General features: G+C 49.6%; 1 protein-coding gene across 1 annotated transcript in view; it reads right to left on the reverse strand.

The window, feature by feature from the left end:
- Nucleotides 1-11,086: 11,086 nt before the first annotated feature.
- prdm5 (PR domain containing 5) overlaps nucleotides 11,087-15,267 on the reverse strand; it is a gene marked incomplete at both ends in the record, with an annotated part of 32,864 nt that continues 28,683 nt past the window's right edge. The window contains 2 exons of the mRNA XM_084444462.1: nucleotides 11,087-11,251; nucleotides 13,121-13,225. Of these exons, the coding sequence (XP_084300588.1) occupies nucleotides 11,087-11,251; nucleotides 13,121-13,225 (270 nt within the window). The remainder of the gene's footprint in view (nucleotides 11,252-13,120; nucleotides 13,226-15,267) is intronic.

The following is a 15,267-nucleotide window of genomic DNA, read 5'->3' on the forward strand; positions in this document are numbered from 1 at the left end:
GCCTGAACAAACACAGCACGTTTCTCTCTCTCTCTCGCTCTTTCTCGATCTCGATCTCTCCCTCCCTTCTGAATACTCAATGCGACTGCCATCAAGATTACAACCACCTGGCAGTGTGTCCAGCTCTCCCCTGCCCCAAACATTCTAATCATGGATGAAATTCATTTATATGTTGCGATAATTGTACCTAATTGTTTCTTTGAAGGGGAGCGAGGCCGGCAGCATCTGGCTGACATCTGGCTGCCCGCCCGGGTGCGCTGGGGGGGACTTTGTGCCCAGCGTGGGCCTAATCCTCTCCCTAATGGAGGCGAGGCCCGGGTGATGTCTTTGAGAGTCAACGGCAGTGCATCATACAGCTGACCTGCTGGGTTGGGGGGGGTTGACTGGGTACCCTGGTTACAACTAATGTGCTAATCCTCTCTCCCAGCGTGTGTTGTATGTGTGTGTGTGTGTGTCACCACAAGGACAGGCTGCCTGGACCTGTTCTGCTGCTCAGGAATCCATCATCCCTGGCTTCTGCGTCTGGGTTTCCCCTGTCTGGTTATGCATTCCATATGGCACGGCTCACAAACACACTTACTGTAAACGTGCACTAATAAACACTACTGACACACGCGCGCCAAGCGCACACTCTCTCCGGGCACGTACTGTACACACACACTCGTGAAACACACTTGTGAACTCTCCAACACTCCCATGCACAGAGGCAGATGTCTTGCACACATCTCAACACACGTACAGGCAGGCACACATGAAAACACACACACACAGACACGCACATACACACACACCAAACAACAAACATTATCACCTACCAAAATAGCCATACACATACCAGACTCAATTGTTGCACTTACTGTAAACAGTATAATCATAAACTGAACCATCCCCGAATGCTGATAGATTCACACACACGCACGCTTACTCACACACACACACACACACACACTCACACACAGGCTGCCATTGAAGGAGTGATTCTTTCTCTCTCTCTGCCTGAGTGATGTTTCAGTTCACTTTGAGAGCCTGTCAGTCATCTCGACTTCGCTGGGTGTTGTTGATGCTGACATGTGACATCTGGAAACTCTTCGCGGACGTTTCTCTTTCTCTCTGCCCCACTCTCCTTTCCCAGGAGGCAGGAATGTGCAGCTCCCGTGATGATGTCTAATAGGAGAGCCAGACCTGCACCACAACCCAGAGGTACCGTAGAAATGCATTCTGGGTACTAACCACAGTCCCCCCCCCACCACCCAGCTCTCCAGTGAATGAGATTCACAATAGCTGTGCAATTGTCTGATTCCACATCTTTCATTTCCATGTGAGGAATCGTTCACACCTGGTCTGTGTGTGGATGGGGATTTCCCAGATCGGAATTTACACGTTTTCTTCGACTTTTTCCAAGACAGGCTTGGAATTAAAACTCCTTGATCCCTCTTTGAGAATTTGATTAAAAAAAAGATATTGAGGTGCGGTATACTGCACATGGATATTATTCCTGCTGTGACAAACGTGGTGATGTCAGGAGCCACAGTGACACGGTGTGTGAATGGCACACCTCCCCTGGTCCCTGGCTCCGGTGGAAGGTGTGAGGTGAGTTTTGTGCTCAGTCAGGCCTGGGTGTCTCCTTGACCGGGGGAGAGAGGGAAAGAACCATCAATGTGGAATGATGTCATGCACACTGAATATGATGCTGCCGCCAGGCCATGTAAAACTGGGATGGGGTTTCACAGAGGAGAGTGACACTCGGGCCTTGATTGACTCCCAGGCACTGAAACTGACACGCACACACATACACTCACACACACACACGCATACACACACACACCTGCATGCACATACTACACACACACACACACACACACGCATAAACACACGCATACTGTACACACCACACACACGCATACACACACGCGCGCACACCTGCATGCACATACTGTACACACACACGCATACACACGCACACCTGCATGCACATAGTGTACACACACACACACACACACACACACACGCATACACACACACCTGCATGCACATACTGTACACACACGCATTATGATGTAACATCCACACACCGGAGAGGAGAATCCTTTGAGATCTGCTTCCAGTTAGTTTGCACACTGTTCCTGTTCAGATAGTGTACAAAGGAATGGATCCAATTTCAGGACATGCTATTAATGAAACTCAAACTGGAACTTTCTCCAGTCGGAGAACAAAGGGGGCAGAATCAAACGCCTGAGTGGAGGTGACCTAAGCTTGATCGTGCTCACTGCTCCAAACACCAGGCTTCCCCCTGGTCCTGCTCAAAACAAGACCCCTATGTAGCACCTGCCCCCACCTCAAACCAACAAACAGGTGGTCGAATGAAAGCCAAACCTTTTACTGTTTGGTATCTAGAGTTACCTATTGTTGTAGTTGTGAATGACATAAGCATAAACTACAATTAAATCCGACTTCCAGAGCGGCCTAGCCCAGGAGCAGGAGGCTTCCGCAGTCACAGCCAAGCTTTGAAGATCAGAACCTATTCTAAAAGTCAGTTAAATGAATGAATGGGTAATCTCAAACAAATGTGCTCGACAGCCGTCGATAGTAGAGATAGCTTACGGGGGAAACACATGAAAAGTATCGAACACAAATGGAACAATGTGTACGTCCGCAAATAAGTTACGACTTTTCAGCAGCTTTCAAAAGGCTTACAGTTACATTTCGAGCACACGTCTGTCGTGGTGAAGGATGATGGAATGAAAGATTTATTGGAAATGAAATCGCTCTGCTGAACGCTATAAATCAGGCGTGTGTTTAACCACTGGGACGCTCATCTTAGAAAACAGCCGGCCCAGCAAGTAACGTTGACGACGCCCACTTCAAACCAGCCAAAGGACAGTTTTAATAGTGTAAAATCTTGGATGATTTTTGATCTGATTATATTCCTATTCCTTACCAGAATGGATTAGTTTAGCATGTTGGTCTCTCTCCCTCCCTCCAGGGAGCGAATGAGAAATGCTGAGAGAATTATGTTGTTGAATCACTGGGTGTACTGAAGTTTTCAACAGCAGTCACTAACGTGAGACTTTCATTCTTTGGTTCCCTTCCTGATACAAAGCAGACGGAAGGTGCTCAGACACACGTGTTCTACTGCCTGTACAGTCAAGCCCTACAGTACATGACGTATGTCCTCTTCCTCTGTGCAGACTGTGGTTCTCACCCGAGGTCACAGTTCCAGTCTAGTCTACTGCAGTCTCCCAGGCGGACCTTGTCTAACTATATGCATCTGTCTGTCTGTCGTCTAACTGTATGTATCTGTCCGTCTGTCTGTCTTACTACTGTAGGCTATATGTAGGCATGTCTGTCTGTCTGTCTGATTGACTATGTATCTGTCTGTCTGTCTATGTATATCGGTCTTTGTTTGTATCCGTTTGTCTGTCCCTGGTCCCTGGGGTCCCTCTGCACCTGTGGCCCCCCCTGAACCACGCTCAGGGGCCGATAAATAGCTCTGCTCTTGTTTAATGGAGCAAGAAGCCGGCCTTCTCATTTGGCGTGAAGAACAGCGTTTGAAATGGCTCAGAGCACAGAGGTTCTTAGAGAGAGTCTAAGTCACAGTGCGGCGCGGTGTGAGCGGTCCACTGCGGTGTCGCGCTTGAGTAAACCGGCGATCGTATCAGTTCAAAACCATGTTTTGGGAAACAAAGACAGCGAGAGAGATGTAAGATCGGTGATTGTAAAAGTTTGCTGCAGAGGTTAAATATGCGGGCTACCCACATTCACTGAGAGAAACGAGCGGAAAGTCGTACACACACGCCATTGTGTGTTATTGGGGCAGAGAGAGCGGGAGGTTTGACGATGCTGGGGCATCAAAGACCGTCTCGAGGAGCGCGAGGTAAAACACCGCCGTCAAAGAGTTCGAGCAGACGCCGAAACCCGAGTGTGTGATCAGGGTTTCTTTCATTTGTTTTTCAGCGGTTTGTTTAGAGTCCGTCGTCTGTTGTCGGCCCATCTCTGCTCTGGGAACCCCCGCAGCGTGTCATCCTCCTTTTACATGGTCTCTCTTCTGCAAAAAAAACGACTGTCTTGTAAACACGACACTTATTCAAAATCACTGGTTACGGACTTTGCCTCTGTCCTGTTGCCTAGACTTTTTCTTTCGTCCGTCAGCACGCCGTCAAAGTTCGGTTACGATGACTAGGCTATAGGCCTACATGACCACGTTTCATTTGGTATTTTAAGATGGGTTTATGCTCGGTTTTTACCCACCTTCTCGCTATTGCCGTGCGTTTGAGAACTTTTATTCCTACATTCATAACAAGGGGATAATTTATGTCTCCTTGTGAAGATCCTGCTGCTCTGTGCCCGGATCACCTTGCCTCATCCCTCAGGCTGACAGGGCTGCCTGCCAGAGTATTGGGACCAAGGTTGATGTCTTACAGACACACCGCACTGGGGGGGGGGGGGGTATCTGCACCACCTCATTTCATCAGATTCCCAACAAGTGAACATGAACACGGGCCTCCATTAATCATCAGGTGCGGAGCTTGATCTGAGGCGGCTGACACTGCGGCGGCGTTCTCCGGGCCTGAGCCGCATGTCTGGGCGGGGACGGAGGTCACCCCGCCTCTACGGTTACAGGACGTCCCCGTGTTCTCTGCGGTTGCACAGATTCAGTCGTCCTCAGTTTAAGCTGTAATATGCAGGATCAAGACAGTTCTTTCATCTTTCTACTGTTGAAGGTCTCTGTGTGGGTTGGTAGGGCTATCTTAAGTCCACACTCTTTCTATTAAGCCTATGGGCCCCCTGTGTGTGTGTGTGTGTGTGTGTGTGTGTGTGTGTGTGTGTGTGTGTGTGTGTTAATAAGCTACTGTCTTTGTTTATTGAACCCGGAAACCACAATGTGTGTGTGATTGAGGTGGCTTTTATAAAACAGACCTTGGTCCTCTCTCTACACTCTACTGATGCAGTGTGTGTGTGTGTGTGTGTGTGTGTGTGTGTGTGTGTGTGTGTGTGTGTGTGCGTAGGTGTGTGTGTGTGTGGATTGTGGTAGACAGATATGGTCATGGTTGATTGGCCCTGACAAGAGAGGAAGACAGAATTCATTACATTTGTTTGACCAATAACTTCCTGTGAAAGATGGATGTGTTTTGGCCCAGGCAGCTGTTCAATCTGACGAGAGTTACTCCCCTTGCATGATGTCCCTGTATGCCTGGGGAATTAGCATTCCAAGCATGTACGCGTGTGTGTGTGTGTGTGTGTGTGTCTGCCTGTATGTGAGTGTGTGTGTCTGCCTATCTGTATGTGTGTGTGTTTGTGCCTGTATGTGATTGTGTGTGTGTGTGTGTGTTTGTGCCTGCCTGTGTGTGTGTGTTTGTGCCTGCCTGTGTGTGTGTGTGTGTGTGTGTGAGTGTGCCTGTGTGTGGTCTGGGGTAACAGGTTCAGCGTGTCTAATTCAGAGCTCTGACAGAAACTCTCTCTCACCTCACACAGGCATGCACAAAGGACAGAGACACTGGAGGCCATTCTGCACAGTCAGTTATTGTGTGCGCGCGTGTATGTGTGTGTCTGAATCCGTCTGTGTTCGCGCGTGTATGTGTGTGTCTGAATCCGTCTGTGTGCGCGCGTGTATGTGTGTGTCTGAATCTGTCTGTGTGCGCGCGTGTATGTGTGTCTGAATCCGTCTGTGTATGTGTGTGTCTGAATCCGTCTGTGTGGGGGTGTGTATGTGTGTGTCTGAATCCGTCTGTGTGGGGGTGTGTATGTGTGTCTGAATCCGTCTGTGTATGTGTGTGTCTGAATCCGTCTGTGTGGGGGTGTGTATGTGTGTGTCTGAATCCGTCTGTGTTGGGGTGTGTTCTTTCCAGTAGAGTCTAAACGAGAACATGAAATGTTTTTATCTCAGGCTTGCTCCTCCTGTTGCTCTGACTGAAAACAGTCTTGCCCCCCCCAATCTCCTATACACACAACACGCACACACACACACACACACACACACACACACACACACAAAGACACACACCATTCTGGACCAGCTTACTTTCAAAGACAAACAAAAATCCAATGTCACCACATACAAGTTTGGTATTGGTTTTCATTGATGTGTCTCACGTGGAATAGTGAGAATGACCAGATCAGTGGGGTTCATGAATGCCTCCACGTGTGAAATACCTGTCCTTACAGGCACATGTTCTGTTTGTTTCGATGAAATATGCAGATGCAATATGTGTCAATCAGTGCTTATACCTGTGCTTTTGTACATGTCTGTGTCAGGTGTGAATCTATGTGTGTGTATGTGTCTGTCCACGTGTTCTGGTGTTGAAACATTTCTTCTCGTGTCATTACCCCCAGCCCCCTGTCCCGACTGGCTCTCCAGCCCTTTCTCTGAGAGATCTGCGTTGGGGGTTACATTGTCTCCCTGAAAGACAGTTTGGAGGGCGAGGGATAGGAAGAGAGAAGAGGGTGTGGAGGGAGAGGTTAAAAGGGATGGCTAACCGTCTGACCGAAGCCAAAGAGAAGAAATACAAAGGATCTCTCACCACGTCGGCACGAATGTTTTGACTAGACCAGTTAAGACTGCTCTGTCATCGCCAATCACCTAGCCATAAATCCCAGGGCAGCGGAGAGACTACCTCAGTGGGAGGAGAGGGGGCTGCTGGGAAGATGGCTCTGGTTAGGATCGAGGCGGCCATTAGGCTACGCAGCATTCCCCAGCCCTCCCAAACTAATAACAAAAATGTGCTGGATTAGATTTTGTGGCTATCGTGACATTTGTTTCTTGTTTTGTGGGCTACAACCAGCCTTGGCAACAGGTCAGAGATTTATCAAGGTTTCTATCGAAACTGATTTGTTCTCTGGGGAAACTGGATAGTGAAAACTGAAATAAGTTTAAGCGGAATACTTTGTATACTTTAGCTAATCTTGATAAAAAACCAAGATAGCTATATTAGCTCTACCAAGTCCTTTTGATGCAGCCATCCTGAATGACTTCAGGCCCAGCATCTTTGTTAGATGTGAATGGAGCAGAGCAAGTTTCTTTTCCTCTTGCTGTTACGGTTAAGTTGTGGTCATTGATAACCCTGAGGAGTGATAGCAGACTTGGATGTACTTGCTGATAGGCCAGCGGACAGCAGAGCGTCTGGAGGTGGACCTCCTGGACCAGAGACCTGCCCTCCATCTATCTCTGATCAGCGACCATGTTGTCTGGGGTTCTGCAGCGCTCATCACTTTGGTCTAGTCTTTTGCCTCCCTCTCTCCACTGTGAGATCAAGAGAGGGGAGTGGAGTGCCAGTTAGACCAGGAGAAACATTTAGCAGATAACTGTACAGTAGAAGACAGAACATAGCCCAGGTTTGAACTATAAATGCTGCTTAATTGAACTACAAAAGGTGACTTTCAAATGGGAAAAAAAACATTGAATCTAACACCCCTAACTTCACCTTCACAGCTGTTTTCTGCACATTGTCACATTCCCAGGTTCTCTTGACCACAGACAGGCTGTTCACATCATCTCCGACTTCCTGGCTGATGGAGGATAAACAGTAAGAGCACTTGCATCTTCTCAAACCGAGGACCCCAAACCGGTGGATGTTTAAACCTGAAAACGTTTCCCATGGTGCTTTCACAGAGAAGGAGCACTCCACTCTAGCATGTCTAGCTCATCAGCTACAGTAATACTGGCTTTGGATATTTTTAAAATAATAAATAAATAAATCCATATAAATCATTTTCTAAATGCATCTATCTAATCTTCAGTGTGTATCGTGCTTGAGTGGTTGTGGTGTGGGAGAGAGACTTATGGTTTAATGATAAATCCTTCACCCAATTTCCTCCTAATGAAGTAATCCCTGTCTACTAGACCTGACACATCCCTCCTCTACCCCGGGACAGTCTGGGAGACTGGGGATTAGCTGAAACATCTAGTAATTTAAAAGAAACAAACGCACACATGCTCGCACATACAGACATACAGCATACACACACACAGCTTTTAACAATTCCCCCCTGGGGATCAATACATTATCTAACTAGGGCAGAAATATACAGGGCATTGACAGCATGGTGTAATGCACTGCCTGTCTTTCACCAGTAGAGGCTCTAAGGTCAAACAACCTTCTCTCTCTTTCTCACTCTCTCTCTTGCTCGCTGACACACTATTGGCCCTTCACTGTGTGCCCCTCTGTCCAGTAGTTGACCTCCTGGTGGTTTTGGGCACTGGGGTTTTCCGGTGCCCGAGTGCCACTCCCTCCGTTTCCATGGACGCAAGCAAGCAACTCAGCTTTAAGGCGAATATCCAGGAATGTTGGAAGAGAGGTCAGGAATAGACACACACATACCCTCCCAGCACATAAACGTCCCCTGGACGGCATGGCACCCTCCTCCAGACATTCGTGCTCCGCATTCCCGCTGGTCACGGACAGGTTTGGGACTACCTGTTACTACGGTAACGGCAGCCAAACAGGAGATGCGAGACGGCCGTGCCCGTGTCATTCCCGACGTGACAGCGGTTCGCCGTAAACCCCAGCTGGCGGGGTAATGACACTGCAGCGTGGCGGGCGGGGCTGGCGTGGGGGGGGGGCGGAGGGGCTGTGGACGCGGATCTGGGCCCAGTCTGGCCACACTCACAGATGGGGGAGGCGGCGCAGGAAACCGGGGCTTCCAGTAAAAAACATGTAATTAGAAACACATTGACCGGGAGCCCTGGTGTGATACACCCAGCAAGGAGAGAGGACCTGCGGTCCGGAGCAGAGGCTGGGGACAGGAGGGCTGGGGGGGTTGGAGGCTGGGGACAGGAGGGCTGAGGGGGTTGGAGGCTGGGGACAGGAGGGCTGAGGGGGTTGGAGGCTGGGGACAGGAGGGCTGGGGGAGTTTGGAGAATGGGGACAGGGGGGATGGGGGGGGGGGGTTGGAGGCCGGGCATGGAGCAGAGGCTGGGACAGGGGGAATGACATGACAACAGCTAGGGATTCTGGGACGGAGCTACGAGAGGAGCAGAGATAGACACACCCAACGGGGGCCCAGGAGGAGAGGTACACACACACACACACACACCGAGGTTCCAGTCAGCGGAAGTATAGAAGAGAGCAGCGATACGGACCGCTGGGCGTGAGAGGAAGACGAGTAGGAGTAAATGCCCGCGCCTCTGACATAAAAGCACCGGCGCTTGGCGCGAGCCTCGGCGTTCCCCAGGCCTGAAGAAGGCCTGACCGCAGCCGGTGGGCACGGCGGCGGCCACAGCTGGTGGCGTGGGCCTGGGGTGTGTAGCGGGGAGAGAGCCGGACGAGTGGAGCCACGCCCCGGCGCAGCCGTGCGGCGAACCCAGAAATCCGGAGGGAGCGGAGGGTTAACACCCCCAACACGTGATCTGAGAACCCAGGCCTGTCGCCCCCAGCCAAGACTCCTCCTCTGGGACACCGGCGGCTGGAGGGGATGGGGTGGGACTGAGGAATCGGTGTGTGTGTGTGTGTGTGTGTGTGTTGGTGCGACTGATCTCTATAGACGAAAATACACTACAGCGTAACCTAGACACTGACTGTTTATTGCTTGATCTTGCACTGCATACACATCCATCCGGCACTCACACAAGAAAACAAACAGACTTTATTGGTTAAGAATCTCTGAGGAGACTGCCGCAAAACTGACATGGATTTATAGTTTGAACGGCCGCCTGGCTGATGACAAGCTCTCCGAGGCCCAGGCTCGCCGGCTTACTGCTGCCACTCAGGGATCCTCGCAGAATAAACCCCTCAAAGGCCGTCGTTAAGCCGGGCTGCTTCGTCAGCGGGCGAACGTAAAAGCAGGTTGAAAGCTCACACTGCCCTACAGAGAGGGAAGCCGTCAGAGAAGCTCTTTAGACGGTGGCTTTTGGAGATGGGGCCGTTGGTGGCGGGGGGGGGGGGGGGGGCTTTAATTAGACCGAGCTTTCAGCAGACTCCCAGCTCAAGAATCAGGGCTACATTAATGACAACAAAGCGAACGCATTTAATCAACTCTCAAAAGTGTTTCCAAGTAGCCCGACGTCAACACTTTAACAACATGTAATTAGAAAATGGCTGTTCAGTAAAGAGTTTTATATACTCCAAAACAGGAAAGTTTGAAATTTAAAAAATTCACAGTCTCATGAAGAGCATAGGAGGGGAAAATGTGATGTTTAGAACACATGAAATGTACTGCTGGGTCTGGGCGTTTTAAGACATGGGGATAATTGCACATCCATTTAAACAAAATGCATTAAACTACAACTAGAGTACCAGCCAGGAGTGTAAACAAATAGACAGTACTTGATCCATATGAAACCGTAAAGAAAACAATTAATTACATTAATGAGTCAAACATTTACAAAGTAAACGTCAAGCAAAGAAAAAGAAAAAGAAACAGCAAGCTTGACAACAGTAATGGCGTACAGTATATTCAGTAGCCGTGCGCTCCCAGACTAGGCGTGGGAGGGAGGATGTGTGGTACATTGGCACTGTAAACCTCTCTGGTGTGGAGTCTCCTGGGACAACAGTTGGCACCTTGCAAACAACAGTCGTTTGTGGGTGAAGAGAAGGTGGGCAAGATACGGCCGGAGGTCGCAACCTTGGGGGCAGAGGGGGTGTGTGGGTGAGGCTTTTGTCTGGAGATGACAGTCATTCGAAACAGTAAAAAAGTGTCATTAAGCCTCTTGACATGCCCCGCTGCCCGAGAGAGCAAGAGGAGAGGCTTGGAAGCAGATCAGAACCATGCGGCTTCTGAATCCAATCCAAAAAGCACCTGTGAACGTAATATCTAATAACCTAACTCTGGGATTCATATTGTTTGTTGTAATGGGACTTATCACGCACCCTGTATTTGTGTACTTTATAATACAATAACAAAATACTGTTTTCATCTTCATCTGCTTCTGTGTTCTGTATGGACAAACAAGATAGACAGACTGATAGACAGACCGATAGACAGACCGATAGACAGACGAATGGATGGACAAACAGAAAGGGATAGACATCGATAGACAGACAGATAAGACAGGCAGACAGATTGACAGACAGACAGGCAGATGGGTGGATAGAAGGATATAGCCAAACAGACAGACAGACAGACAGACAGACAGGTAGGTAGGTGGTGTCCCCTAGCCCTCGGTCTCTCCATGGACGTTCTCCATGTGCACTTTGAGGTAGTCGTTCCTGGTGAACTTCTTGTGGCACAGCTGGCACTCTGCCATGGGCCGGTTGGGGTTGTGGGTGAGCTTGTGTCTGCTCAACATCTTCTTCAGACTGAACGACAGGTCACACACCTACAGGACAGGGGGGGGGGCTGTTACTCATGTTCATTATAATTGGAATGAAGAGACTCTCAAAATGTACAAACCCTAGTTATTAATGTAGTTTACTGTACTGAGTGAGTTCCACCCTGGGCACAGCTGAAAAAAACAGGGCAGGGTTTTATAAATGCCAGAGAAGCCTCTCCCAGTCAGAGGTCCCAGTAGTGAAGAAACATCCTTCCCAAATCAGCCATTTTACACCCTACAAATGACTCCATCTCCCCCTATCAATCACACTAATCCGGGCTTGGCTCCAGGAAAGAAGTTCTTCTCACAGACTCGGGCTTCGGAGCATACATGTAGCTTATCCTTACACACACACACACACACACACACATTGACTGTGGAGAAGTAGACCATCAGAGGACCACCATAGAGGTTTTAACTCCACGGCCCCAAGTACGTAGTGTGTGTCTGTCTGTGTATTTCTATGCTGATATTCATGTTGGGATGTGCACACCGAGTCCCATGTGACCGTGTGTTCCAGAAGACGGACAAACTACAATGGCGCTCAAACGCTGAATGAAGACTGCTTTTCATGAGCTGAGCTTGGACACGGCCAAGACCCCCTCAAATGGGGAGGCTGCTGTAACTGATCACTAGGGTTGAGCCAGCCCACTCCGGTCTCTGACAGTTCTGAGGGTTGAGGAAACGGACAATTTCACTGGCTTTCTTGGATTTGAAAACCCTCTTCACTTAAAACGAGACAGTTGTGGGTCCTTCCACAAAAACAATAAAAAACGGCGGAAAGATGTTTCCAATTTCCAGGCATGCTCAGAGAGGAGGAGCGAGGGGTCCAGGCTTAGAGAGGCTTCTTCCAGACGCTGAGCGGGGCCTACGGTCGCGTGCTCGCTCCCCCCCCCCTCTCTGAGACTGATTATTGCCGCCGCGGTATTATAAACACAGGGTCTTCTGCCTCTGATCCTCTCAATGTGTTTACGTGAGATCAGCCCACTAGGCTTCCGCCAGAGGGCCCAGATCTCTATCTGCTCCCATATTGACTCCTCCACACAGCTGGACTTGTGCCAGAGGCTGGCTGGGAGGCAGGCGCACGCACACTGGAACACACACACCGGACACACACACACACACACACACATACACACACACACACACACACACACCAGACACACACACACACACACACACAAACCCACACCGGACACACACACACACGCGGGCACACACACACACACACACACTGGACACACACACACACACACACACACACACACACCGGACACACACACACACACAGGCACACACACACGGGCACACACATACAGTACATTTTGAACACACACACACACACACACATACACGTGCGTGCTCACCAGGGATGTGACGATACTGTAATGATAAACCATGATAAAATCCGATTAAATTTATCACGGTAAAATTCTCACTAAAACCATGTTTGATTTCTGCACTTTGAAAAATTCACTGTAAATACTGTCCAGTACTGTCTACTACAGTAGAGTTAGCAGCAGTCTCCAAGATGCCTTATTTTAAAGTTAATGCAAAGTTAACTTTAAAGCAAAAAAGTGTGTGGTGCAGTTCATTTTATTTGTGGTTTTCAATATAAAACTTGGTGAAATTATTTCAGTGTGTGTATCAGTAGTTTTTGAACATTTTCAGCACATTTTAACACACCACGATAATACTGATAATACTAACAATTACCGATTTGATAACCGTGATCATTTTGGTCGCTATAATTGTGATGTGAAATTTTCATTACATCTCTAGTGCTCACACAAACGGACACACGCACACACGAGCGCGCACACACACACACACACACACACACACACACTGGTTGGAGTGAGGTCTGAGACTCACGTCACACTGGAAGGGTTTCTCTCCGGTGTGAGTCCTCATGTGCTCGTCCAGTCCCCTCTTCTGGCTGAAGGCCTTGTTGCACTCACTGCATTTATACGGCTTCTCCTGGACACAGATAAAGACACACACAGACAGACAGACACACACAGACAGACACACACAGACAGACACACACACACAGACAGACACACACAGACAGACACACACACACACAGACAGACAGAAAGAAAGAGACAGACAGACCGACACAGACAGACAGAAAGACAACCACATTTACACGCAGATCAATACTGTGGACCATGTGGACAATATGTCCTAACTATGCGGACAAAACCTGGAAGAAATTTTAATCCAAACGTACACACACACACACACACACACACACACACACACACACTCACACCACTTATGCACGCACACTAGCGCACGTGGACACACACACACACACCCTCATATCCTCTCACTTCACACCCAGCAGCTCCCCCTGTGAGTTTATGAAGATGTGAAATGAGAGACTGCGCAGCATCTGTGGCCGAGGAAATGACCGGCGCTGAGGCCATCAGAACCACATGGACCTGCTCCGCCCATCAGGGGAACACAGCGCTCCCGAAAGAGAGAGACCCCCTTTGAACGCATATCGGTGCTGGGGGGGTGGGGGGGGCACCGGGGCTGTGGAGTACCACACCTCTCTCTCTCCACACCTCATCAGTTCGCCTCCGAACATTTCCTCTGTGCCTTTCAGAGGCCTGTGAGGGTGTCAGTCAAAGAGGCTATCTCCCCATGGGTGTGTTGGCCAGAGCCTCAGCTATCGGTGTGTGTGAGGAAGAGAGTGTGTGTGTGTGTGTGTGTGTGTGTGTGTGTGTGTGTGTGAATGAGTGAGTGTGAGAGAGAGAAAAAGAGTGAGAGAGTGTGTCTATGTGTGTGTGTGTGTGTGTTTGTTTGTGTGTAAAGGCAGCCTGCCACTTGCTGGTGTAAAAGGTCTGGTGGGAAATAGTGGAGGCACTTGAAAGCTTAGCCAGTGCAGAGAAACATGCAGCAGGGTGATAGTGGGACACGGGGAGCGTCGGCCTTTGGGCTGATAGCGAGGGCTCTACCCTTTAGGGATCAGTTGTCATGGGAACTGGGCAAACACAGGAAGTGAGGGTCCTGGGAAAAGAGCTATCGTGTGGGCGGGGCAAGGAGTGCCCAGTGACACAGGAAACAAAAGGCAAAAGAAGGCAAAGATCAGGTTCAGTGTGTGTGTGTGTGTGTTTGTGTTTGCTTGTGTGCGTGCGCACAAGAATTAGAAAGAAAGACGCCCTAAGTGTGGGTGTGTGAGAAATCTGGGTGGGGAAAGCGCAGTATGGTCAGTCTGTGCATTGTAAACCTGCCCGTTTAATAGGGATCACTTTTCCTATAAAGCATCACTTTTCCACTTGGGAAAACCTTGCTCCTGAACGAGATATGAACCACAAAATCCTGAGGGGGTCAAAGTTTGGGGGTCAGGAAACACATGGACGGAGCAGGCCCAGAATGCATCGCTGTGACCCCAGTAACATCGAACATCTGCACACGGAGAGCTTCGTTCTCTGCAGCTGCTCGCCCTGCGACCTTTGACCCGGCCTTTCTCCTGAGTCACCTCTGAATCTGGCCACTCTCTGGGGCCAGCACGCACGTGAACGCCGGGATAACGCCCCCGAGCGACGCAGCAGGCTAGGGTTACGCCTCGGATCTGCTGACCGGCATGGTCACTCAGGATGTCACCTTCCTCCACCAACCAACCTCCACCTCCACCCTTAATCCTGGCTCCCAGGCAGTGGTTACAGGTCAGTGGGGCTCGGGGCGGGGGGGGGGCGGGGGGGTAAGTACCAGGCATATGGTGCAGACGTTTTGGCAGAAAGCGAGCTGGAACCACCCTTCTGCTGCTTTTAATGATAATCCGATCGTCACTAACTGATGGGTGTTACGGTAAAACCCGACTCCCAGGCACCCAGAGTCAAAACAGATAAAGTTCTGAGCCCCGCGCCAAGAATGCCAAACTATTCCAATCAGCGTGTTTACAGCCGCGAGTGTGTATCACCCTATCATTCTCTCAGGGTCGAGCCACCGCCCCCGCCCCCCAAAAAAACATAACGAGATTAATAAAATCTCTAAACAAGCAAAATGTC

The sequence above is a fragment of the Borostomias antarcticus genome, assembly GCF_949987555.1.
Source record: "Borostomias antarcticus genome assembly, chromosome: 10".
NCBI classification, from domain to species: domain Eukaryota; kingdom Metazoa; phylum Chordata; class Actinopteri; order Stomiiformes; family Stomiidae; genus Borostomias; species Borostomias antarcticus.